The sequence below is a fragment of the Ylistrum balloti genome, unplaced genomic scaffold (genome assembly GCF_031769215.1).
Source record: "Ylistrum balloti isolate Yb309-2 unplaced genomic scaffold, AGI_CSIRO_Ybal_v1 Utg370042, whole genome shotgun sequence".
NCBI lineage: Eukaryota > Metazoa > Mollusca > Bivalvia > Pectinida > Pectinidae > Ylistrum > Ylistrum balloti.
Window position 1 is genome coordinate 2,615,810 of NW_026782099.1, and position 26,849 is coordinate 2,642,658.

Below are 26,849 nucleotides of genomic sequence, written 5' to 3' on the forward strand. Positions count from 1 at the left end.
TTTTTTTCTGATTCCACCAGAGTTGTTCCATACGGACACCGGAATGCACTCTGGGGGAAATAAAAGAAATTCTTTGGAAATAAACGGTGAAAATATTACGTTTATCTTCATGTTAAACCCGTACATGTCACTGTGCAAAATGTTAAAAATATTAATTACATGTATTTCCCCAAAAAATATGTATAAAAGATCTTATTTTAGCTTGTTTATGGACTTGCTTCTGAATAAGTTTATCAAACTCATCTGCACGGCCTAAGTTTTCGTGACATTTTGATTAAAATAAAACTTTACCACGCAAACACAGAAATAAAATATATGATTTGAAATCGAGGTGGCAGTAGCTTTAAGAAACAAGTACCGGAACTCAAACATGTCCGATTTGCGCATGCGTCTTTGTGATGGAGAATGTAAACTTCCTGTCTGTAGGATTTTTTATTTCATATAATAATAACTGATATTTAGTCATTATGTATGCTTATGAGGAGGAAGATGATCCTGCAGATAATTACCAGAAATCTGTTCGAGGTATTGATAATTGATGCGGTCCTTAATTACAAATCATCTCAGAGAAATTTTCTCAACTTTGATCAAGTCTCTGAAATGTAACATTTTCCCTCCATCTGTCGTCCCTTAATACATTTCAAATATCGCTTTTTTGCAATTTAGAGTCTTTTATTTTATTAATGGACACTGTTTTTGCATCCTTTTTAATCTAATCTTTTATTTATATATATTATAACGTTATAAACCTTATGTACGTACATATGTGGGTAAAACTTTACGAATTTCAAGTTACAACTTGCAACTGTCATTATCAAAATACCGGCATTTTATACGGTTTATTATTTGTTGATATACATGATTCAAGCTCTCACTTCGGGTACATATATCAATCATGAACAGTTTTTGAAGAAATAAAAAAAAAATACATGCTGCATCTTCCAGAATAATGGGTATACATTGTATAGCTTACTTAATGTATATACATTGTACTTAGAAAATGCATAGTGATGAATCGAACAATGTCTTATAACATACGGCATATGTTTCTTGACACTGACCTCATAGTATCTTTATCCAACAACATTATTGAAAATTCAAACTATTAAACCTGCAACAGTGAATTGTACATTTATTATAAAACATTTTAAATTAATACATAACAAAGTATCTACAAGTTTGGCTATAAATAGATATAACTCTTGAGATAATTTAGGATGGAAGCAGATTGTATTTGAATCCCCTAGCCCACTTTGGCACTACCTGAAGAAAAAAAATATTATATATTGTATAAGTTAATTCACTCCATGTGCATGAGATTTCGTACATGTTTGTGATCTTGTTAAATTGTTCATCTTGTTTTACCTTTACTTTTATACAGAATCTAACTATTTTTATCACTTTGTGAAATGTAGATCGGGCCAATATCAGTTTGAATGAATTGGAGGATGTCCTCATGGGGACTGGAAATAGTCCCAATAACTCTATCACCTCCTATGCCAAGAGCCAACTTAAAACCTCTGTACATCCACGTACACTCAGGTGGTATGAAGACTCTGGGCGCCCACAGAAATACAAAGATGCTTCCCATCAACTTGGTAACATTCTCAGCTCACAGCCAGACAAACAGGTGTGTAGTAACCCTTTTTGGGACACAGGTTATATTGGAATTTTGGATTCATGTGCATGTATTTCCTTACATGACTACTGCCAATATTTTTGTGGTTGTTGGAAAAGATTGTCTGATTGTAACATATAAAAAGAATGAAATTTAGCTTGAGTAACATACTTAGCATTAATTATCGTACTAGTATTGTGATCTTATCAAGTTCATTTTTAGAATAAACAATTTTATCTTGTTTAGCTATTCACATTACTGAAACAGTTAATTGAAAATCAAAAGCTATGCAGATGAACACTGTTTCAACACAAAACCAGATTTTTAGCTGTTTTATTCTGAATAGTTGTCATGTCATGGATATTTTCAGCTATATACATAGAATCACATGCAGTTTTTGTGAAATTATTGGCATTTGGTCAAATGACACCCGTGTAGGGGGGATATTGATTGAAATTGAAACCTATGCTCGAACATCCCCATTGAAGTATCGAATATTTACACATATATATGTTGTTGTGGTGTCAATCTGTTTTCTAAATAGAAAATGTTGTAAAAATACATGAAATAAAGGAAGTCATTTTTTGCATTGATCAGTGCCCGATATTACTGATCTGTATGTATTTCAATGGAGGGAAATATGGACCAATATTTTGGTCTGTACTGTATTTTGTAAAGCACATCAAATTCATATTTAATGCAATACTGTTCATTTAGATAAAATATTTTACCATGATTTTTGATTTTTTCAGAGTAGGCAAAATGATGAAGTGTAAAAACTTTTTAAGGAACTGACTTTTATTTCCACACTTGTCCCATGCAGCAGATTGTCATGGTAGTTACAGATTTTTTATTGTTATAGGAAGAAACATATAAAGGCACACTTTAATTATCATGCATCATGATTGTGATTGGACAAATCAGACATTTTGTAGAATGAGAACTGTAAATATAATGTGTTCAGGCACTGTTTCGATTCGAGCACTGGTCATGTTAGTCAATGTAAACTATGACATAAATAATTTTGCTCGTTTTAGTTGTAAGCGTAGGTAGCAGAGCCAAAATACAAACCTTTATACAATATGTGACCTTATATTGATCTAACCTATTCATACTGTGTAGTTGTTACACTTTCAACCGATACTTTACCATGTTAATGGAGAAGAGTTATTCTTGTCATTGGGACATACAGATTAATTTGTCTGCTTAGAATATATCAATATTTGTGAGCAGTTGTAGTTTTATAGTTTTATTGTTCAAACCATTGCTGTACTGCAAACTATACCTCCTTAATTTCTTATTTTTTATTTATTTATTGCGTTCATTACATTAAGTGCTGTGTTTGCTCTGTGTACAGTAGAATGAACTATTTTCTGCTGTTTCCATCGAAAACCTCATTGCTTGGTACATTGTGATGTGACATTTTCTTGCTTGATGATGTGTCAGTAATAGTAAGGACATCACATGAAAATCACACAAAGACATTGACTTCAAGCGTTTAACGATATCATTGACCTGCCCTCTGGTTAGCTGTTGGATTGATAGGGAATTTGTGTGCAGCGACTCAGAAAGATTTGAAATTGTTTAAAGCAGGATATCAGAGTAAAACTTATTGGGAATTGTTCAGTTAGGATTTCCATGCCCTATGTCATCAAAACTTTGTCTTAAGTTGGAGAAATTCTTTTGTGGCAGGTTTGCATGGACTTTTTTATGACTTAATTTCCTCATGGTCTTGTGCAATATATAGCACATGTTAACTATCAGTACAAAGTGTCAGATGTTTTTGACTATAGCATGGAAAGACACAAAATATCTGTATAATAGCCTGAATGTGTCTACAGCAGAAACTTTTTGTTGTGAAAGTTGTTAAAAACTGTCTCAGTGCTTAAGTTATTAGTTAGATGTAAGTAGAGTATAATATATATAAGATATAAACTATTCTCATATCTAATATATTGGATAAAGCCTGGAGAGTTATATACTCTATCTTTTGCAGTATACACAGAAAGTCAGTGCACCAGAATCACAGAAAGCAGCCCCTGGTCCTATGCCATCTGTTGAAGAAGCAGCAGCCATTCTTCAAACCCAGACAAGTTACATTCACCAGTTGGAAAACGAAAACAGATACATAAAGGTCAGCATTAGTGACATCTACATCTATGAGCATAGCACTAAAGATTCCTATATCAAATCAGTGTCTAGATCAATTCAAAATTATCTTGTATTATTGTTAGCTTTAGGCTATTTTGCAAATTCTTCAAAATTTTTATTCCACAGGAAGTGCAGGATTCTGTTTAAATTTGGTCTGGAACATTTTTTTGGTGAAGGGAGAATCAATATTGTATAAACAGTGGGTCTTGGCCCCCTGGTGGGGGGGTGGTGCCCAGTAGGGAAATAGAGCAAATTCTTTAAAATCATGCTTTTTCTGCAAGAATGCCAGGATTACATCCCAATTTGGTCTGAAGCGTCTTTTGGTGAGGGGAATGAATTTTGCATAAATATTTGGTTGCGAGGGATAAGGCCCAATAGGGGAGATAGAGCAAATTGTTTTAAATTGTTTCTTCTTAAAAGGAATCGTAGGATTCTGTCTTGATTTTGTCTGAAGTATCATTTGGTTGACAAGGATTGACCATGTCTTGTTTCGAATATAGGACATTTTTAAAAGTCTGTCTGTAACATACACCTACACTTCGGTAATATCTTTTTAAGGATTTTTAAGAATTATTCTGGAACTTATCAGAAGACCATCATTGTTGACAGGTGGCCATCTTCATTTTTGACAATGAAAGCTTGTCATTGCAAGTTCTTGAAGTACTTGATGAATCTTTCTCAAATTTCCTATGTAGGTTTGATTATGGAACAAATAAGGAAAGTAAAATGGAGGAGATGCAGCTGTCTTGGATTTTGATGATGAAAGTTTGATATCACCATTGTTATGGCTAATAGGAGGCTATCATGGACTTTTTAGCATATGCCACTAGCATTAGATAGTGGCTATTCAAATCATTATTTGTCCATTGTCTGTTATCCATTCATTATTTTTTTAAAAAAATAAAAAAAGTAGAGAATAAATCAGTCAGAATAGAACCAATTAAGATTATTCAGTGGTTGGAGCCAAGAACCTTCAAGGTTTTCATTTTTAATGTAAAGTGGTAATTATCAAGATATCTGACTTTGTGTGGTAAGTATTGAGATATTTAAATTTGTGTTAATTATCAAGATATCTGACTTTGTGTGGTAAGTATTGAGATATTTAAATTTGTGTGGTAATTATTAAGATATCTGACTTTGTGTGGTAAGTATTGAGATATTTAAATTTGTGTTAATTATCAAGATATCTGACTTTGTGTGGTAATTATTGATATTTTTGAATTTGTGTGGTAATTATTAAGATATCTGAATTTGTGGTAATTATTGAGATATTTGATTTTAAGTGGTAAATATTGAGATATCTGAATTTGTGTGGTAATTATTGATATATCTGAATTTGTATGGTAATTATTAAGATATATGACTTTATGTGGTATAGTTTTGTGTTGTGTCCATCAGTCTTTGTGTCCCTCTGTTATCTTATCTGAACCCTTTCTTCTTCACAACTAATCACAGGATCTTAATACTTTGGATTTTGGTTCATGTTGGTGAGAAAGTGTTTTGTATATAAAAAGTATGTTACCCTGATCTACAATCTGACCTTGACCTACATCAAAGAAAAAGTTTTCACTGGGGCTATATTCTACACAGCTAATCACAGGAACTTGATACTTGGGATATAGGTTCGCCTTGGTGGGATAGTATGTAGCATATCAAAAGAAGGTTACTCTGACCTTCATTTGGACTTTGACCAAAGAAAAAAGTTTGTCCAGGCTCCATTGTATATACTCACCAGAATTAGAAGTAAAGGAGACAACAGACTCCAATACATCAGCCCCATATCTCAATCTTTTCCTGCAATGATACCAAAATGGACAGCTTTCCACCAAGCTGTATGATAACTGTGATGATTTAAATTTCCCTATTGTGAATTTTCCATTCCTGGATAGCAACATCCCTGCATCTCCAACCTGTGGCATTGAAATGTCGCAATTGATTCGATATTCAAAGGCCTGTTTCCATTATCATATTTTATTTTGAATATTTTGAATTGCTTGCATTTAAACAAGGATAATGAAACTTGGTGGGTACATTGATCATACTAAGACAATGTGCAACATATCAAAGTCAGGGCCCTCGATCTCTCATTTATAGAGTTATTGTCCTTTGTTGAAAATTTCTTTTCCAGAGCTTAACTTTGACCACAGTTTAACAAGGATCATGAAACTTAGTTTATACATTGATCATTCTAATACCCTGTGCTGTGTACCAATTTCAGGGCCCTTGACTCTCCAATTTTAGAGTTATTGCCCTTTGTTAAAATTTTGTGTCATGAGCATAGTTATACTTGCATAAAAACCAGGAACATGAAACTTGTGGGGTGTATGCATTGGTCACACTAAGAAAATTTGCAGTGTACCAAATTCAGGGCCTGCAACCCCTTAGTTACAAAATTATTGTTCTTTGTCAAATTTTCTGTGCAATAAAAACGTTTTCATGGAGCATTTATCACTTTCACTTGTTCTTTTGACTTCTTGTCACAGGAACTTCATTCTTTAATATTGGTTCAATTTGGTGAGGTGGTGTGTCATGTATCAAAAGTAGGCCACTCTAACCTGCAGTTTGACCTTTGACTTATATCACTGGAACTTCATACTTAGTTTATGGGTTCAATTTGGTTTGATGGTGGGGAACTATAATTTGTCAAATTGTTTTCTGAAGTCTTTATCTGTGGCGTGAACTTTTGTTTCTCTTAAATTTGTTTTGCTGAAAAAGTTACACTTTTTTGCTTAGTATTATGAATAAACGTAAGTCTAATTTTCATCTTAAAATTTTTTTTTCCTTGTGCGTTTTTATATAAGTAATTATGTAACTGTGTTTTCTAGGAAGAACTGTTTGCACTGAGAGCAAAAGTTGGGGAACTTTTGGATGAAAACAGGAGACTTCATGATGAGTTAAAGAAAAGTGTGATGCAAGAATTGTTTGGTGTGAACGGGGACTTTTCCAAGGTAAGACTTAACTTGGTAAATACAACACATTATTTGTATCTATAGCCTTTCTAGATTATTTTAAACTCACTTTCCTGTGTGACTTGTATGCTGACTTCAATGAGATTGTCCCAGTCCTTTAAATGATAGTACATATTTAACACATCAGAAGACATTCATATTTGCAACAATGGTCAATTCAACATCTATATGTCTGTATGTAACATATGATCAGATGGATCTGCAGATATCTTGTTAAGTACTTACTCGTTATTTTCTGGTACACATATGGTTTATTCAGTCTTATTTAATTAATTTTATTGGGTCGTTAACATATCCTGCTGTAATTTGTTTTCGATTGTTCAATTTATTTCCCATAAGCATGTGTTTACTAAATTATTCATATCAAAATTCATGTACATGTGTGTATGTTTACATGAAAAATAGTAATACATTATCTGTCACTTCATTTAATTTGTTTGTATAGTTATATAGGTTTATTAATCTTACCTCCTTCTCCACCATTAAAAAAGATAAAGAAAAAAACCCTGTTATCCAGAAGATTTTAAATTAAAAACAAAAACAGAGAAGTACACTGAACATCACTAATTCAGAATAAGCAGGTGGTGGATTATTAATGACAACGTATATTTCAAGAGGCAATATTTGCTGCCTAATTATCTGATCACAAATTGTTTGAAAGCCTTGAAGTATTTTAAAATGAATTGTCAGATGTTATTACAGGCATGTATCTGTGCTAAATACATGATTCTGTAACATTCTCTTTTGCTTGTATCATATGGTTACCTACAGTCAGTGTTACCTATGATAATACACACCTGTAATGAGTGATTCTCCTGGTCAGACACAATCTTTGCTTAATCCTGTCTAATACCTATCATTGTGTCAAGATCATCCCTGCTGTCAGTAATAGGTCTGGTCGTGACTTGCTGTCCTGTCTAAATTCCTTCTCGTTAACTCTCCATTGTACACATTGTGGACTGGTTCAGTTCTCATGGCAAGCATGCCTATGCGGTATTTTGTTTTAAAGGTGAATTTACAACTTTTCCTATGTTAGTTTGATTTTATAAGCTGTATAAAATGACATTATGTAATAGATAGAATTCTTTTTCACTGTATATAAACCATTGTTATAAACCAATTTGTTGGCAGGTGGACGACTCCTTCCTTTTAGATGATGAAAGGCAGGCTTTCCAAAGTCGTGATATTCGAAACATACAGATAGAGATGGTGAGTCTTACAAATGTTTCATTGGTTTGTTCAAATTAAAAACTGTCAGAAAAGTTATTTTTTAATTCAACTTTGTCTTAACATCAAATAGTCTAAATAGTGTACTTACTAATATACATATATGTATCTAATATTGTAGGAGCGCTTAAGTTCCATCCATGCTGCTCGGACAGAGAGACTTGAATCCCAACTAGCACATTCCAGGTCAGTATACATGTGAGGCTTGTTATCAGTCTACTGACACCGACATCAGATAATGTATTCAAATCACCTTTTGTTTTGTTCCTTTATTTATGATCCAGATCCTTTCCCTCCCTGCTGGTGCTTCTTTATATCTGCATCTGTTGATTGTCCATCCTAAAACGATTTTTGTTATTACTGTTGTAGGACTACAACACTTGCAAACTTGATATGTAGGTTCTCCTTGGTCCCATAGTTTGTATATTAAGTTTAAAACTCATAGGAAGAAAAACTGTCATTGGATTTAGACAAATAACGTTTGTAATTGCAGATTCTCATTTGATTTTCTTTGGCCCATTGACACTGTTAAAAAAAACAACCACTAGGTGACTGTCTATGATTTTCTTTGAAGTCACTGTGGGGATATTCTTTATATAAAATGAGTTATGGTTCTTGGTTTATATATCTGGCTGTTTGATAGCTATAAGCTCATTCTAGACCATCAACTCTTTTATATGATTATAAAAGACTTGCTTGTGAGAAAAAAAAGGATCATTCTGTTTAGGTCATTATTTCTTATTTCTGGAGTGTAAGCTGTATAGGTTTTATTTCAATGTTGTGAAAACCAATGTTAACAGGACTAAGATTTAAAAGCTCTGGTCAATCATACTTAATATACTATCATTACAAAGATGTGGAATTGTTGCCTTGTATCATTTGCATCGTTGAAGTGAAGGGATGTGCTAATAAAATTGTTTGTTATTGCCAGAGAGGAGATTCAGCGATATGAGCAGATAACAGAGGATTTAAGGTCGCAACTACGCATGAGGGATGTTATCCCAACTAGAGAGGACGGAATGTTTATTGATACTGCCTACCTGTCCGACGCTCACAAGGGCTTCCACAAGCAGACCATAGACAGGCTGACAAAGTTAGTCAAATACAGAGCCATCTTAGACAAAGTCAGTTACACACAGACAGATCATAAACATAGTCAGTTACACAAAAATCATAAACATAGTCTGTTACACACACACAGATCATAAACATAGTCTGTTACACACAGATCATAAACATAGTCAGTCACACACAGACAGATCATAAACATAGTCAGTTACTCAAAGATCATAAACATAGTCAGTCACACACAGACAGATCATAAACATAGTCAGTTACACATAGACAGATATAAACATAATCAGTCACACACAGACAGATCATAAACATAGTCAGTTACTCAAAGATCATAAACATAGTCAGTCACACACAGACAGATCATAAACATAGTCAGTTACACATAGACAGATATAAACATAATCAGTTACACACAGACAGATCATAAACATAGTCAGTCACACACAGACAGATCATAAACATAGTCAGTTACACATAGACAGATATAAACATAATCAGTTACACACAGACAGATCATAAACATAGTCAGTCACACACAGATCATAAACATAGTCAGTTACACATAGACAGATATAAACATAATCAGTCACACACAGATCATAAACATAGTCAGTCACACACAGACAGATCATAAACATAGTCAGTCACACACAGACAGATCATAAACATAGTCAGTTACTCAAAGATCATAAACATAGTCAGTCACACACAGACAGATCATAAACATAGTCTGTTACACACAGATCATAAACATAGTCAGTCACACACAGACAGATCATAAACATAGTCAGTCACACACAGACAGATCATAAACATAGTCAGTTACACATAGACAGATATAAACATAATCAGTCACACACAGACAGATCATAAACATAGTCAGTTACTCAAAGATCATAAACATAGTCAGTCACACACAGACAGATCATAAACATAGTCAGTTACACATAGACAGATATAAACATAATCAGTTACACACAGACAGATCATAAACATAGTCAGTCACACACAGACAGATCATAAACATAGTCAGTTACACATAGACAGATATAAACATAATCAGTTACACACAGACAGATCATAAACATAGTCAGTCACACACAGATCATAAACATAGTCAGTTACACATAGACAGATATAAACATAATCAGTTACACACAGACAGATCATAAACATAGTCAGTTACACACAGACATAAACATAGTCAGTCACACACAGATCATAAACATAGTCAGTCACACACAGACAGATATAAACATAGTCAGTTACACACAGATCATAAACATAGTCAGTTACTCAAAGATCATAAACATAGTCAGTCACACACAGATATAAACATAGTCAGTTACACACAGATCATAAACATAGTCAGTTACACACAGATCATAAACATAGTCAGTTACACACAGATCATAAACATAGTCAGTTACACACAGACAGATCATAAACATAGTCAGTTACACACAGACAGATATAAACATAGTCAGTCACACACAGATATAAACATAGTCAGTTACACATAGACAGATATAAACATAATCAGTTACACACAGACAGATCATAAACATAGTCAGTCACACATAGACAGATATAAACATAATCAGTTACACACACACAGATCATAAACATAGTCAGTTACACACAGATCATAAACATAGTCAGTTACACACAGATCATAAACATAGTCAGTTACACACAGACAGATCATAAACATAGTCAGTCACACACAGACAGATCATAAACATAGTCAGTTACACACAGACAGACATAAACATAGTCAGTTACACACAGACAGATCATAAACATAGTCAGTTACACACAGACAGATATAAACATAATCAGTTACACACAGATCATAAACATAGTCAGTTACTCAAAGATCATAAACATAGTCAGTCACACACAGATATAAACATAATCAGTTACACACAGACAGATCATAAACATAGTCAGTCACACACAGATATAAACATAGTCAGTTACACATAGACAGATATAAACATAATCAGTTACACACAGATCATAAACATAGTCAGTCACACACAGATCATAAACATAGTCAGTTACACATAGACAGATATAAACATAATCAGTTACACACAGACAGATCATAAACATAGTCAGTTACACACAGACATAAACATAGTCAGTTACACATAGACAGATATAAACATAATCAGTTACACACACACAGATCATAAACATAGTCAGTTACACACAGACAGATATAAACATAATCAGTTACACACAGACAGATCATAAACATAGTCAGTTACACATAGACAGATATAAACATAATCAGTCACACACAGACAGATCATAAACATAGTCAGTCACACACAGATCATAAACATAATCAGTTACACACAGACAGATCATAAACATAGTCAGTTACACACAGACAGATCATAAACATAGTCAGTTACACACAGACAGATCATAAACATAGTCAGTCACACACAGATCATAAACATAGTCAGTCACACACAGATCATAAACATAGTCAGTCACACACAGACAGATCATAAACATAGTCAGTTACACATAGACAGATATAAACATAATCAGTTACACACAGATCATAAACATAGTCAGTCACACACAGATCATAAACATAGTCAGTTACACACAGACAGACATAAACATAATCAGTTCCACACAGATCATAAACATAGTCAGTTACACACAGACAGACATAAACATAGTCAGTTCCACACAGATCATAAACATAGTCAGTTACACACAGACAGATCATAAACATAGTCAGTTCCACACAGATCATAAACATAGTCAGTTACACACAGACAGATATAAACATAATCAGTTCCACACAGATCATAAACATAGTCAGTTACACACAGACAGACATAAACATAATCAGTTCCACACAGATCATAAACATAGTCAGTTACACACAGACAGACATAAACATAGTCAGTTCCACACAGATCATAAACATAGTCAGTTACACACAGACAGATATAAACATAATCAGTTACACACAGATCATAAACATAGTCAGTCACACACAGACAGATCATAAACATAGTCAGTTCCACACAGACAGACATAAACATAGTCAGTTCCACACAGATCATAAACATAGTCAGTTACACATAGACAGATATAAACATAATCAGTTACACACAGATCATAAACATAGTCAGTTACACACAGACAGATATAAACATAATCAGTTACACACAGATCATAAACATAGTCAGTTACTCAAAGATCATAAACATAGTCAGTCACACACAGATATAAACATAGTCAGTTACACACAGACAGATATAAACATAATCAGTTACACACAGATCATAAACATAGTCAGTCACACACAGACAGATATAAACATAGTCAGTCACACACAGATCATAAACATAGTCAGTCACACACAGACAGATATAAACATAGTCAGTCACACACAGACAGATCATAAACATAGTCAGTTACACACAGATCATAAACATAGTCAGTTACACACAGACATAAACATAGTCAGTTACACACAGACAGATCATAAACATAGTTACACACAGACATAAACATAGTCAGTCACACACAGATCATAAACATAGTCAGTCACACACAGACAGATATAAACATAGTCAGTCACACACAGACAGATCATAAACATAGTCAGTTACACACAGATCATAAACATAGTCAGTTACACATAGACAGATCATAAACATAGTCAGTTACACACAGATCATAAACATAGTCAGTCACACACAGACAGATCATAAACATAGTCAGTTACACACAGACATAAACATAGTCAGTTACACACAGATCATAAACATAGTCAGTTACACACAGACAAACATTAACATAGTCAGTCACACACAGACATAAACAGAATCAGTCACTTTGAACCCTGGTATGATAGGTGATATTTCTGGGCTGAAGACTTGTTCTGTTATGGATATATGTTGTATATGATATATTGGGCGTGAATCCTTTTATGGATTTCTGATGTCACTTAATTGTCCTTTGTTGTAAAGTACCTGTATTCCCCATTAATTAGCCTAAACTGTCCAACTTATGCAGGGAACGGGATGAACTGATGGAACATGTCACAGTTCTCAAGGGGCGTGTCTCAGAGATGGTTGGGCGTGAGGAGGAAGCTTACCAACAGATGAAAAAAGGCATTGAACTTGTGGAGCAGGCTCAGTTTGAGCAAACACAGGTATAAACTATCGGAGTTGCCATTCTCATAATATACAGACAATGAAGTGAACATACATTCAGAAGCAATGTGTTTCAGCATACATTTATGTGAAGATTGAACTTGAGTGAAATTAGAAATTATTTTGTATCTTGAGTTGAAACTTTCTTCTCTACCACAGGCCATGGTACATAAGGAGCAGCTGACTGAAGAGCTCAATAATATGAGAAAAAGGTTTGATGCTCATATCAATGACACGCAAATTAAGATGAATGAAGATCGGGAAGCAGTGCGACGTGAAAATAACACCATTGTAGAGGAACTGAATGGCAAGGTTAGAATAACTTATGTATAAACATATGAGAAAGTTCTGATGTTGGGTTTGTAAGTTAATGGCATTCTTAACAGTTAATAGCCATATATAAAAATGGTCATTGGGTAATTTACCTTCAACTATATACAAATGGAATATCAATTACATAAGATTACAAGGATATCCATATTCAAGTTGTAATTACTTTGATATCTGTACTCAAGTTACATACTACCTGGATATCCATACTCAAGTTACATACTACCTGGATATCCGTACTCAAGTTACATACTACCTGGATATCCGTACTCAAGTTACATACTACCTGGATTTCCGTACTCAAGTTACATACTACCTGGATATCCATACTCAAGTTACATACTACCTGGATATCCATACTCAAGTTACATACTACCTGGATATCCGTACTCAAGTTACATACTACCTGGATATCGGTACTCAAGTTACATACTACCTGGATATCCATACTCAAGTTACATACTACCTGGATATCCGTACTCAAGTTACATACTACCTGGATATCCATGCTCAAGTTACATACTACCTGGATATCCGTACTCAAGTTACATACTACCTGGATTTCCGTACTCAAGTTACCTACTACCTGGATATCCGTACTCAAGTTACATACTACCTGGATATCCATACTCAAGTTACATACTACCTGGATATCCATACTCAAGTTACATACTACCTGGATATCCGTACTCAAGTTACATACTACCTGGATATCCATGCTCAAGTTACATACTACCTGGATATCCGTACTCAAGTTACATACTACCTGGATTTCCGTACTCAAGTTACTTACTACCTGGATATCTGTACTCAAGTTACATACTACCTGGATATCCGTACTTTGATACTTTCAGGTTTCAGAATATTACATTTTTGTGCCCATGAGATTGAAGATTGTGGGGAAACATTTTGCATTTTGTCTGTATGTCTTGTTACTCTGTTTAAGGGTTATGCTCAAACAAATTGAAATTTTATTTGAACCAAATTTGGTATCAATAAGTCCTTGCATGTGCTTGATATGGGTCAAAATCTGTCAACATTTGTCAGAGTCAGGAGACTTGAAAATCCTTAAAATTTCTTCACTTTTATCAGATAACATTAATTTTTACTTCCAGATTTGAACTGAATTTGATATTTTTCTTTGCATCAGTATGATCTCAATTTGGCAATTTTGGTCAAATCCATCAATATTTGCCAGAGTTAAAGAAACACAATAGAAAACTTTTTTGTTAAAGTTAAATAAGTTTAAAGTTTTACAGTAAGATTTGAACCAAATTTGGTTTAATGTTCTGTTAGTAATAAGATCTCAGTTTAGTTCAATATTGGTTACAGGACTAGAACCAAGTTCTACCTTAATGTTAGTTAGATCTGAAATGAGTTTAATATTGGTGAAAATCTGTCAATATTTGTCAGAGCTCTGGGAATTCACCATTAAAAAAAATAGTTAGAAACAAGTCCCTAATTTGGATTGGCAGACTTAGTTTTATATTTTACTAGCATTTTGCTTTCCTTAATTTGGAGAGTGTGTACCATAGTCCCAATGCCAGTCAGTATCTTAATATAGTAAAAGCTTTCTTATTTAGCACATGTAAACCCAATAACCTATGATTGGGTCCGGGGTTTGATTCCCAGAATGGATGTGAAAAGATATGGGATCACCAACTTGACCAGGTGGGTTTTCCTCGGGTACTCCAGTTTCCTCCCACATTAAGACCCTGCGTGTGTTTCCATTCGAGCCAACAAGAGTGATTTATATAAGTTGGGAAAACTTGCTTCGCAATTGTTGTAAAATAAATAAAGTTTATTATTATTAGGTATCGCAAAAGTGCCTTTTAGTTGAATGTCCTAGTCCTCATGAATAGACTTCATGAATAGCTTAAAATTGTTCCTTAAATATATCTTGTTTACGTTTCAGATAAAAGAACTCAATCTTCAAACGGCTGCTATGTCTACACAAATGGATAAAGTCACACGAGACAAAGTTGCTCTCATCAATGAATTGGATGAACTGAAGGTGCAGTTACGACGCTATGATAAGGAGGCAGCTATGGTAAGGTTACACTTTCACTTAGGAACCCTATATCACTGGCAATCCCTGTTTACTGTAATACTCCTGTAAATTTCAACTGTGACCATCTTTTAAACTGATACGCCTGTGAACTCTGACATTTGTGTAAAACTTGACACTCTTGTAAATGTCAACTTTCATCTTCTTTAAAACTGTTACACTTATGCTATACTGCGGAATCTGTTGTCTGTCAATGTTCTACGAAAAATTTCTTCTAGTTGGAGGACTAAAAGGATTTTTTGCCAACTTTGGTAAGAATGCCTGGATTCTGTCCTGCTTTGATTCAAAACATTCTTTGGTGGTGAGGAATCAATTTTGTCTAAATGGTGGGTCTCGGCCAGAGCCCAATAGGGGTAACAGAGCAAATTTTTAAAATCCTTCTTTTTCAGTAGCAATGTCTGGATTCTGGTGAAGGTGAATCCATTTTGTTATCAAATATTTTTTTCCAAAAAATTGCTTTAGTCATAAAGAACTAAGAGAATTTTAACAAAATTTGGTCAGAATGCTTGAATTCTGTCCCAGTTTGGTCTAAAGCATTCTTTGGTGGAGGAGAATCAATTTGTGCAATCAATGGGTGTTGGTCCCCTGGTGTGAGAGGGGTGGGACCCAGTTTGGGAAATAGGGCTTATTCTTACAATCCTTCAAAAGCAGAAATGCAGGAGTTTTGTCCCGGTTTTGTTTGACGATGCCTAGACTTCAAGATGAATCTATTTTGGTAAAAAGGCACAAGGATTTGTTCAAGTCAGTGGATCTGACTTTCTGTTTGACTACAAGACCAGGGAAATGGACCTCTTGTTATTAAAACAATTGAAATGGAAGCAGCAGAAAGAGCTAAGCCAATGTACATACAACTATGATGTTACCAGACTTTGTTGAGTTCCATCCCAAACATTACCAATAGCTGTATGATGTGATTAACATACATCAGTCTTGTTTTGTAATTCACAGTCCACAGACACATTTCATGCAGAGTCTACCAATGCTAGCCTACAGAAAAGTCAGGCTCAACAGGAGGCTGCTCGTCTGAGGAAGGACATGGACATACTGCGTCGTGCAAAGGATCAGGTCAGTATCAAGCTATAGTATCTAGATTTTCGTCAGAGTCAAGAATCTAGTGTGGCTAAAGTGTTAGGTGTAAAGCATTGAGTCTTTGGTCAGAATCTCTTTAAACTGATACATCTGGACCAAAGTCTGGTCAGGCTAATGTCAAGTCAAGTTGTAGTGTCCATGGCCTAACCACCAGTCTAAAGTGTCCAGTGTCCTGTCACTCAAAATTGTCCAGTGTCCTGTCACTCAAAAGTGTCCAGTGTCGATTAGGCATCAGTGTCTTGTCAGGCAAAAGTGTCAAATGATGGGACTAAAGTATCCCCATTGTCTGGTTAGAATAAAGTGTCCAGTGTTTGTTAGGTTGAAGTGTCTAGTGTCAAGTCAGGTTAAAGTGTCCACAGTTTAGTCAGGTCTATGTCTCCAAGTTCTGATCAGATTAAAGTGTAAAGTGTCTAGTCATGCTGAAATGTTCAGTGTCTGGTCAGGTTAAAGTGCCCAGTGTCTGGTCAGATTAAAGTCTCCAGTGTCTGGTCAGGCTAAAGTGTGTAATATCTTGTCAGGCTAAAGTGTCCAATGTCTGGTCTGGCTAAAGTGTCCAAGGTCTAGTCTAGCTAAAGTGTCCAAGGTCTAGTTTAGCTAAAGTGTCCAATGTCTGGTCTGGCTAAAGTGTCCAAGGTCTGGTCTGGCTTAAGTGTCCAAGGTCTAGTCTGGCTAAAGTGTCCAAGGTCTGGTCTGGCTTAAGTGTCCAAGGTCTGGTCTGGCTAAAGTGTCCAAGGTCTAGTCTAGCTAAAGTGTCCAAGGTCTAGTTTAGCTAAAGTGTCCAATGTCTGGTCTGGCTAAAGTGTCCAAGGTCTGGTCTGGCTTAAGTGTCCAAGGTCTGGTCTGGCTAAAGTGTCCAAGGTCTAGTCTGGCTAAAGTGTCCAATGTCTGGTCTGGCTTAAGTGTCCAAGGTCTGGTCTGGCTAAAGTGTCCAATGTCTGGTCTGGCTTAAGTGTCCAAGGTCTGGTCTGGCTAAAGTGTCCAAGGTCTGGTCTGGCTAAAGTGTCCAATGTCTGGTCTAGCTAAAGTGTCCAATATCTAGTCCAGCTAAAGTGTCCAATGTCTGGTGTGGCTAAAGTGTCCAATGTCTGGTCAAGCCATAGTGTCAAGTATTTAATCAGAAAAAAATTCCAGTGAGCAGTGTTCCTTTCACAAACTTGTTAACCAGTAGTCCAGCTGTCACATAATTGGTACTAATGAGAGGAACCTGCACAGAAATGTTGAATGATATTTTTGGTATACCTGTACTGGTCTCGGTTTATCTATAGTACTATAGTGATTCAATGATCTTGTATTCATCAACTTATTTGGAATATTTGGTAAGATTCCAACACATAAAACCACTGATGTTTACCTTCAAATATACATCGTAAATATGTTCACCTGTAAATCTACTTTTGATGGAAAGATGAATTTCTTAGCTCTATTTGCCTGTTGTTGTCTTTGTACTGTACTAAAAACAATATGGCTGCTTAGTTAATTTTATCAGTTACTGGTAGAAATTCATATCTTTTTAAATATAACAGGAAAGGACACAGCTACAAATGGAGTTGGACGATGCCCGACGACGTCTGCAGAAGGCTGAACGAGATCTAGTAAACAGCAAAGAAGAGTGTATTCATCACACCACAACTACACAGGCCCTAGAGAGAGAGCTACATCTGGCTAAACTAGCCAGAGATAGTATTGAGCGAGGACGTAACGAAGATCTTAAGGCCATATCTCACCGGTCACAGCACCGCGAAGAGGAACTTAACACTTATATAGATGAGATAGAGGACAAACATGCACGGACATCCCATGATATGGATGTTATGATTAAACGACAAAATAAATTGATCGGGAAGTTAAGGGATGAATGTAAGCGACAAGCTGCCCAGATAGAAACACTGACCAAGAGAAACAGGTATGTGGTTAGATCCATGTGGAAGTACCAGCATATTGTGTTTCTGTTATATTTAAGCTTGACAAGGACTTCATGCTGTTTGTCTTTTGTGATATTTATTTTCAGTTCAAGTCAAAGTTTATGTAAATTGTTACAATATCTATATAATGTTAATGCAATATGCCTTTATCAAAGTACCTAATATAACATTATGTAATATGTCTTTATCAAAGTACCTAATATAACATTATGTAATTTGCCTTTATCAAAGTACCTAATATAATATTATGTAATATACCTTTATCACAGTACCTAATATAACATTATGTAATTTGCCTTTATCACAGTACCTAATATAACATTATGTAATATGTCTTTATCACAGTACCTAATATAACATTATGTAATATGCCTTTATCAAAGTACCTAATATAACATTATGTAATATGTCTTTATCAAAGTACCTAATATAACATTATGTAATATGCCTTTATCAAAGTACCTAATATAATATTATGTTATATGTCTTTATCACAGTACCTATTATAATGTTATGTAATATGCCTCTATAACATCATATAACTATTGGCTTTTTTTATGTAATATCTATAAGTGACTGTTGGAGTTTTGTGTTACCAAATTCACCAATCTCTTACCACATATGTAAACATTGTGTATATTTTGATACACATAAGACATGATTCTGATACCTGATACAGATATTTTGTTTTTTCTACAATACATACCCAGCTATTTCACACCACATCCTCAGTATCTCATTATCGGTGTTGGCAGTAAGCATTCTTTCAGTTTTATTTGATGCTGTTTCACTCAAAATATTTTGTTTTCACTCCTGTTTTTTTATCAATTCAATTTTTGACCTGTTCAGTTGAAGTTATATATCTTAATTGAGTTTTAACATTTTTGTTTCTGTTTTGTTTTTGTGAAGGACCCAAAATGGTAATTTAAAAAAGCAAAATGAAGAGTTGCGAATGCGCCTGGATCGTGCTGTGACCCGCCTAAAGGATCTGGAAGACACTGGAGATCAACATTCTCGTGTACATGAAAAAATGAAGGAGAGGCTGAAGATGATGGATGATCATACGCAGACTCAATCACAGCAGGTAAATCTTAGGCGCAGCTCTACATAAACCTGTCTGTCATTGATAGACCAATCATATTACAGCATCAATTGTCATCAGGATGTAGCGTCTAATGGTACTGTATTACACAATCTATGTTGAAGTGTAAAACTCTCATGTGTACTGGTATGTTCCAAATTACAGGTTTTACTTTTGGTCTCACTTGGTCTGTTTTTTATTATCTCTAGTTGGTGATATAGCTGTTTATACCTTTATCTGTTTTATTATCTCTAGTTGGTGATATAGCTGTCCATACCTTTATCTGTTTTATTATCTCTAGTTGGTGATATGGATGTCCATACCTTTATCTGTTTTATTATCTCTAGTTGGTGATATAGCTGTCCATACCTTTATCTGTTTTTTTATCTCTAGTTGGTGATATAGTTGTCCATACCTTTATCTGTTTTATTATCTCTAGTTGGTGATATAGCTGTTTATACCTTTATCTGTTTTATTATCTCTAGTTGGTGATATAGCTGTCCATACCTTTATCTGTATTTTATTATCTCTAGTTGGTGATATAGCTGTCCATACCTTTATCTGTTTTTTTTATCTCTAGTTGGTGATATAGCTGTCCATACCTTTATCTGTTTTATTATCTCTAGTTGGTGATATAGCTGTCCATACCTTTATCTGTTTTTTTATCTCTAGTTGGTGATATAGCTGTCCATACCTTTATCTGTTTTATTATCTCTAGTTGGTGATATAGCTGTCCATACCTTTATCTGTTTTATTATCTCTAGTTGGTGATATAGCTGTCCATACCTTTATCTGTTTTTTTATCTCTAGTTGGTGATATAGCTGTCCATACCTTTATCTGTTTTATTATCTCTAGTTGGTGATATAGCTGTCCATACCTTTATCTGTTTTATTGTCTCTAGTTGGTGATATAGCTGTCCATACCTTTATCTGTTTTATTATCTCTAGTTGGTGATATAGCTGTCCATACCTTTATCTGTTTTATTATCTCTAGTTGGTGATATAGCTGTCCATACCTTTATCTGTTTTATTATCTCTAGTTGGTGATATAGCTGTCCATACCTTTATCTGTTTTATTATCTCTAGTTGGTGATATAGCTGTTTATACCTTTATCTGTATTTTATTATCTCTAGTTGGTGATATAGCTGTCCATATCTTTATCTGTTTTATTATCTCTAGTTGGTGATATAGCTGTCCATACCTTTATCTGTTTTATTATCTCTAGTTGGTGATATAGCTGTCCATACCTTTATCTGTTTTTTTTATCTCTAGTTGGTGATATAGCTGTCCATACCTTTATCTGTTTTATTATCTCTAGTTGGTGATATAGCTGTCCATACCTTTATCTGTTTTTTTATCTCTAGTTGGTGATATAGCTGTCCATACCTTTATCTGTTTTATTATCTCTAGTTGGTGATATAGCTGTCCATACCTTTATCTGTTTTATTATCTCTAGTTGGTGATATAGCTGTCCATACCTTTATCTGTTTTATTATCTCTAGTTGGTGATATAGCTGTCCATACCTTTATCTGTTTTATTATCTCTAGTTGGTGATATAGCTGTCCATACCTTTATCTGTTTTTTTATCTCTAGTTGGTGATATAGCTGTCCATACCTTTATCTGTTTTATTATCTTTAGTTGGTGATATAGCTGTCCATACCTTTATCTGTTTTTTTATCTCTAGTTGGTGATATAGCTGTCCATACCTTTATCTGTTTTATTATCTCTAGTTGGTGATATAGCTGTTTATACCTTTATCTGTTTTATTATCTCTAGTTGGTGATATAGCTGTCCATACCTTTATCTGTTTTATTATCTTTAGTTGGTGATATAGCTGTCCATACCTTTATCTGTTTTATTATCTTTAGTTGGTGATATAGCTGTCCATACCTTTATCTGTTTTTTTATCTCTAGTTGGTGATATAGTTGTCCATACCTTTATCTGTTTTATTATCTCTAGTTGGTGATATAGCTGTTTATACCTTTATCTGTTTTATTATCTCTAGTTGGTGATATAGCTGTCCATACCTTTATCTGTTTTATTATCTCTAGTTGGTGATATAGCTGTCCATACCTTTATCTGTTTTATTATCTCTAGTTGGTGATATAGCTGTCCATACCTTTATCTGTTTTATTATCTCTAGTTGGTGATATAGCTGTCCATACCTTTATCTGTTTTTTTATCTCTAGTTGGTGATATAGCTGTCCATACCTTTATCTGTTTTTTTATCTCTAGTTGATGATATAGCTGTCCATACCTTTATCTGTTTTATTATCTCTAGTTGGTGATATAGCTGTCCATACCTTTATCTGTTTTATTATCTCTAGTTGGTGATATAGCTGTCCATACCTTTATCTGTTTTTTTATCTCTAGTTGGTGATATAGCTGTCCATACCTTTATCTGTTTTATTATCTCTAGTTGGTGATATAGCTGTCCATACCTTTATCTGTTTTATTATCTCTAGTTGGTGATATAGCTGTCCATACCTTTATTTGTTTTATTATCTCTAGTTGGTGATATAGCTGTCCATACCTTTATCTGTTTTATTATCACTTGTTGGTGATATAGCTGTCCATACCTTTATCTGTATTCTCTGTTATTTAAGGATTTACATTCTGTCATGTTTACATTATATGAGGAAAGCTACAATTAACTGGCAAACCCTTATATTTAAAGGTTTTCTTCATTAAAAAGGCAGTTTTGATTTTATCTATTCCAAAGTTTGCAGTAAAAAAATAGCCAAAACATTCAGTTTGCTGCCCTTTAAACTACCAATATGGAACAGTCTATTGTTTCTGTTTTTTCTAATACCACAGCAACGAAACCAACAATAAGAATATCCATAATTCATTTCCTAAATACAAAATTACAATATTTAATCTATAGAGATACTTTGAAAGAAAACTCCAGTTCAACAAATTCTGTATAAAGATCTTATTTCTAACAGACTTTATTTTCAAAATGTGCAAAATTCAAGCAAAGTGTGTTATACTATCACTTATGCAGTTGAGTCCTTCATTCATAACATCGATTCACTATGCTTGCTAGAGAGACTCATTGTCCATATATAGTGATCATTACAATGTTAATCTAATTAATTACACTGGTAACTATAAATATCATCATTTGTTTCTTATTCCAGGTACTAGACCTCATAGCTAGTCAGAGTAAGCTTAACCGAGACCGTCAGTTACTAGCACGGGAAGTGGAGTTTCTCCGCCGACAAATTGCCCAATCAACTGAGGAGGAGCTACAAAAATACTTTTCTTCAAATAAAGGACTTGTTGATGAGATTCTTACAAATGTCTCTTCAGAAGAACGTGAGAAAAACTTTACACCCAAAGACAAGGTGACATTCAGTGAGGGCATTGAGACATGACAAGGTGACTTCAGTGAGGACATTGTGACATGACAAGGTGACATTCAGTGAGGGAGGACATTATGACATGACATGGTGACTTCAGTGAGGATTGTGACATGACAAGGTGACTTCAGTGAGAATCGTGACATGACAAGGTGACTTCAGTGAGATTTGTGACATGACAAGGTGACTTCAGTGAGGATCGTGACATGACAAGGTGACTTCAGTGAGGATCGTGACATGACAAGGTGACTTCAGTGAGAATTGTGACATGACAAGGTGACTTCAGTGAGGACATTGTGACATGACAAGGTGACTTCATTGAGGACATTGTGACATGACAAGGTGACTTCAGTGATGATTGTGACATGACAAGGTGACTTCAGTGATGATCGTGATGATCGTGACATGACAAGGTGACTTCAGTGATGATCGTGACATGACAAGGTGATTTCAGTGAGGACATTGTGACATGACAAGGTGACTTCAGTGAGGACATTGTGACATGACAAGGTGTCTTTAGTGAGGACATTGTGACATGACAAGGTGACTTCAGTGAGGACATTGTGACATGACAAGGTGACTTCAGTGAGGACATTGTGACATGACAAGGTGACTTCAGTGAGGACATTGTGACATGACAAGGTGACTTCAGTGAGGACATTGTGACATGACAAGGTGACTTCAGTGAGAATCGTGACATGACATGGTGACTTCAGTGAGGACATTGTGACTTGAAGTACAGGACATAATGATGACATTAATGATATATTAACTGTGGATGAATGTGATCAGTAGGTTGTGTCTGAGCAGGCAGAACTGAAATATGTGATATTGTACAAATTAGTGCCCAGTGATCCATATCTCCTTCACAGGTGTACCAAGTCATCCATATCTCCCTCACATGAATCATAAGTCAAAATCAGCTCAGTTCTAATATACTGAAATACAAAGCAAATTAATAGTGGTTTTAATAGTGGTAAAGAAACCATCTGTGAGAGAGAACCTTTTTATGATTGTTAGAGAATTTAGTAATGGTTGTTCGTCATGGAAAATTGAGATTGTTTGGAGATGTGATGACGTCAGGATGGTGTAAATCCCAGTTCTAAGTGTGCTGGTCACTATTATATTATAACAGTTACATGTATATTTTATAGTATTTTCTGTACTAGCTTTATTATGTCCATTATCACAGTCAGAAATTACAAATAAATAAAATTATTTAATGTGGTTGTAGTTGTGATTGTTTTTTTTTCTCACCATTTTCTTATATTCAGTTTGTTTTTAAGCCAACCATCATCAGATAGTGGACTGTTACAATCACCCTCCAATTGAAGTTCATTGTCTGTGACCTGTTCGTCATTCAGTCCTTTAACAATTCTGATCATCCCTTTTTCTCATGACCTACTGAATCAATCTTTCTTAAATTTCATAAGTAGGTTCCTCATGGTACCTATTTGTACATTGTCCATGTTGGGACTGGCTTGGTCATAAGTAAGTAAAATGGTCAGCTGACATCTAACTTAGATTGTTAGAATTAGTTTTTTCTTTTTCTTGATCAGTTCAGGATGCAATACTCTCAGACTTGATATGGAAGTTCCAGTTAGATACTTCTTGTACTTGTGCAGATTTTATTTTGGTATCAATTTGGAAGAGGAGAAAAGAAGAGAGAAACAATAGATTCAGACCTGATATTCTCCCATAGTGATCGACTCTTTCAAACTTTCGTTTGCTTAATCATGATGATATGAAGTTGAGTTTTCCAGAATGAATGGAAGCTTGATTTAATAAGCAATGGAGAAGTTACTGTCTGGCTTTATTTTCATCTTAATCTTGTAAAGAGGTCTCCGCCTTGACTTACATTCTTGAAAGCTGAAAATTGTGTTTCCTTAACTGCATTTTGAATCAACAGTTATTGCTCTCTTTTTTCACATTTGCCAGATTATACTAAGTGAAAATGAACTTTCTTTTATAAAATTATTATCTCATTTCCATATTTGTATTTGCAAAAATGTATTTCTTTTGGGATGGGACAGGTATGTATTGTTCCACTCATGGTACTCTTATTATCCTCTCACAGACAGATTTTGGAGGGATATAGGATTTGGATTATACAAATGGTTGTAAGCATGTACTTACGTAGGTATGTTACACTGTCAGAGTTCTAAAACTTTATCTCTCTACAGAATTTCACATAACATGATAATACATGGGTTTATTTCAGCAATTTTTACTGATAGGTTTTGATGTTATAACATGAGCTCCCTTATTGTCCATACTTCATTTCCTTCACATATTTTTGATTGGCATTCTCACAAGTTAATTTCTTAATGGAATTTCACCAAACTTCATTAAAAAAAGCTCATGATTTTTAATATGCGCTCTCTTATTTACAGTTATTGGACTTCGTTTATTATTTCATTTAATATTTTGGAACAGCTTTCATCAAATTTTCCTTCTTATTTCATTGAAAAAAATACAGGTCTGGCCTGTGGCCTTAGCATTTTCCTAAAAGATGTTTTTTTCCTCTCAGATATCATTCGGATAAAATGAGATTTTATACTGTTGCAGATATTACACTATATTTCTGCCTGAGGAAAAGAGGGGAGGGGTTGGGAGGTAATAGGAGTTGTGTCCCTTTACACACATGCCCTCATTGTGTTGCTAGCACCAGCTTTGACACTTCAGTCATGTCTTTGTGTTATGATATAATTTTTTTTTCAGGAATCAAAACACATCTTGAAATTCATAACCTATTTGTATTTGTTTGTAGTAAACATTTCTCTATAGGGTATATAGATAGGTATATTTACTTACAAGTGTAGGTACACATAGATAGGTATGTAGATTTACTGTCTAATGTCACTACAGAGCTAAGTATGTAGATTTACTGTCTAATGTCACCACATAGCTAAGTATGTAGATTTACTGTCTAATGTCACCACATAGCTAAGTATGTAGATTTACTGTCTAATGTCACCACATAGCTAAGTATGTAGATTTACTGTCTAATGTCACCACATAGCTAAGTATGTAGATTTACTGTCTAATGTCACCACATATACATGTATAGGTATGTAAATACATTAGTCATACACTGGGTATATCACACAACATATCAGTTGTACTTCAGGTATATACCCACCAGATTCACTAGTTGTAAGATACACTTGTGTATATATGGTACAACACTCCTTCATACAAGATACACTTGTGTATATATGGTACAACACTCCTACATACAAGATACACTTGTGTATATATGGTACAACACTCCTACATACAAGATACACTTGTGTATATATGGTACAACACTCCTACATACAAGATACACTTGTTATATATATGGTACAACACTCCTACATACAAGATACACTTGTGTATATATGGTACAACACTCCTACATACAGGGATACACTTGTGTATATATGGTACAACACTTCTACATACAGGGATACAGTTGTGTATATATGGTACAACACTCCTACATACAGGGATACACTTGTGTATATATGGTACAACACTCCTACATACAGGGATACACTTGTGTAAATATGATACAACACTCCTACATACAAGATACACTTGTGTATATATGGTACAACACTCCTACATACAAGATACACTTGTGTATATATGGTACAACACTCCTACATACAAGATACACTTGTGTATATATGGTACAACACTCCTACATACAAGATACACTTGTGTATATATGGTACAACACTCCTACATACAAGATACACTTGTGT

The 26,849-nt window shown here is 34.5% G+C and overlaps 1 protein-coding gene across 2 annotated transcripts; it reads left to right on the top strand.

The window, feature by feature from the left end:
- Positions 1-438: 438 nt before the first annotated feature.
- On the top strand, positions 439-24,312 carry LOC132549100 (serologically defined colon cancer antigen 8 homolog). 2 transcript variants are annotated; one of them, XR_009554167.1, is made up of 15 exons: positions 439-525; positions 1,416-1,630; positions 3,615-3,752; positions 6,595-6,717; positions 7,870-7,947; positions 8,087-8,151; positions 8,897-9,058; positions 13,099-13,237; positions 13,398-13,550; positions 15,484-15,618; positions 16,585-16,701; positions 18,249-18,628; positions 19,557-19,731; positions 22,876-23,470; positions 23,511-24,312. XR_009554167.1 is itself a non-coding variant. In XM_060213016.1 (14 exons), the coding sequence occupies exons 1-14, from the start codon at positions 468-470 to the stop codon at positions 23,110-23,112; spliced, it is 2,175 nt and encodes a 724-aa protein (XP_060068999.1). In that variant the 5' UTR covers positions 439-467; the 3' UTR covers positions 23,113-24,312. The 2 variants fall into 2 exon arrangements, 1 of the variants encoding a protein (XP_060068999.1); XM_060213016.1 differs by having other exon boundaries at positions 22,876-24,312.
- Positions 24,313-26,849: the final 2,537 nt, after the last annotated feature.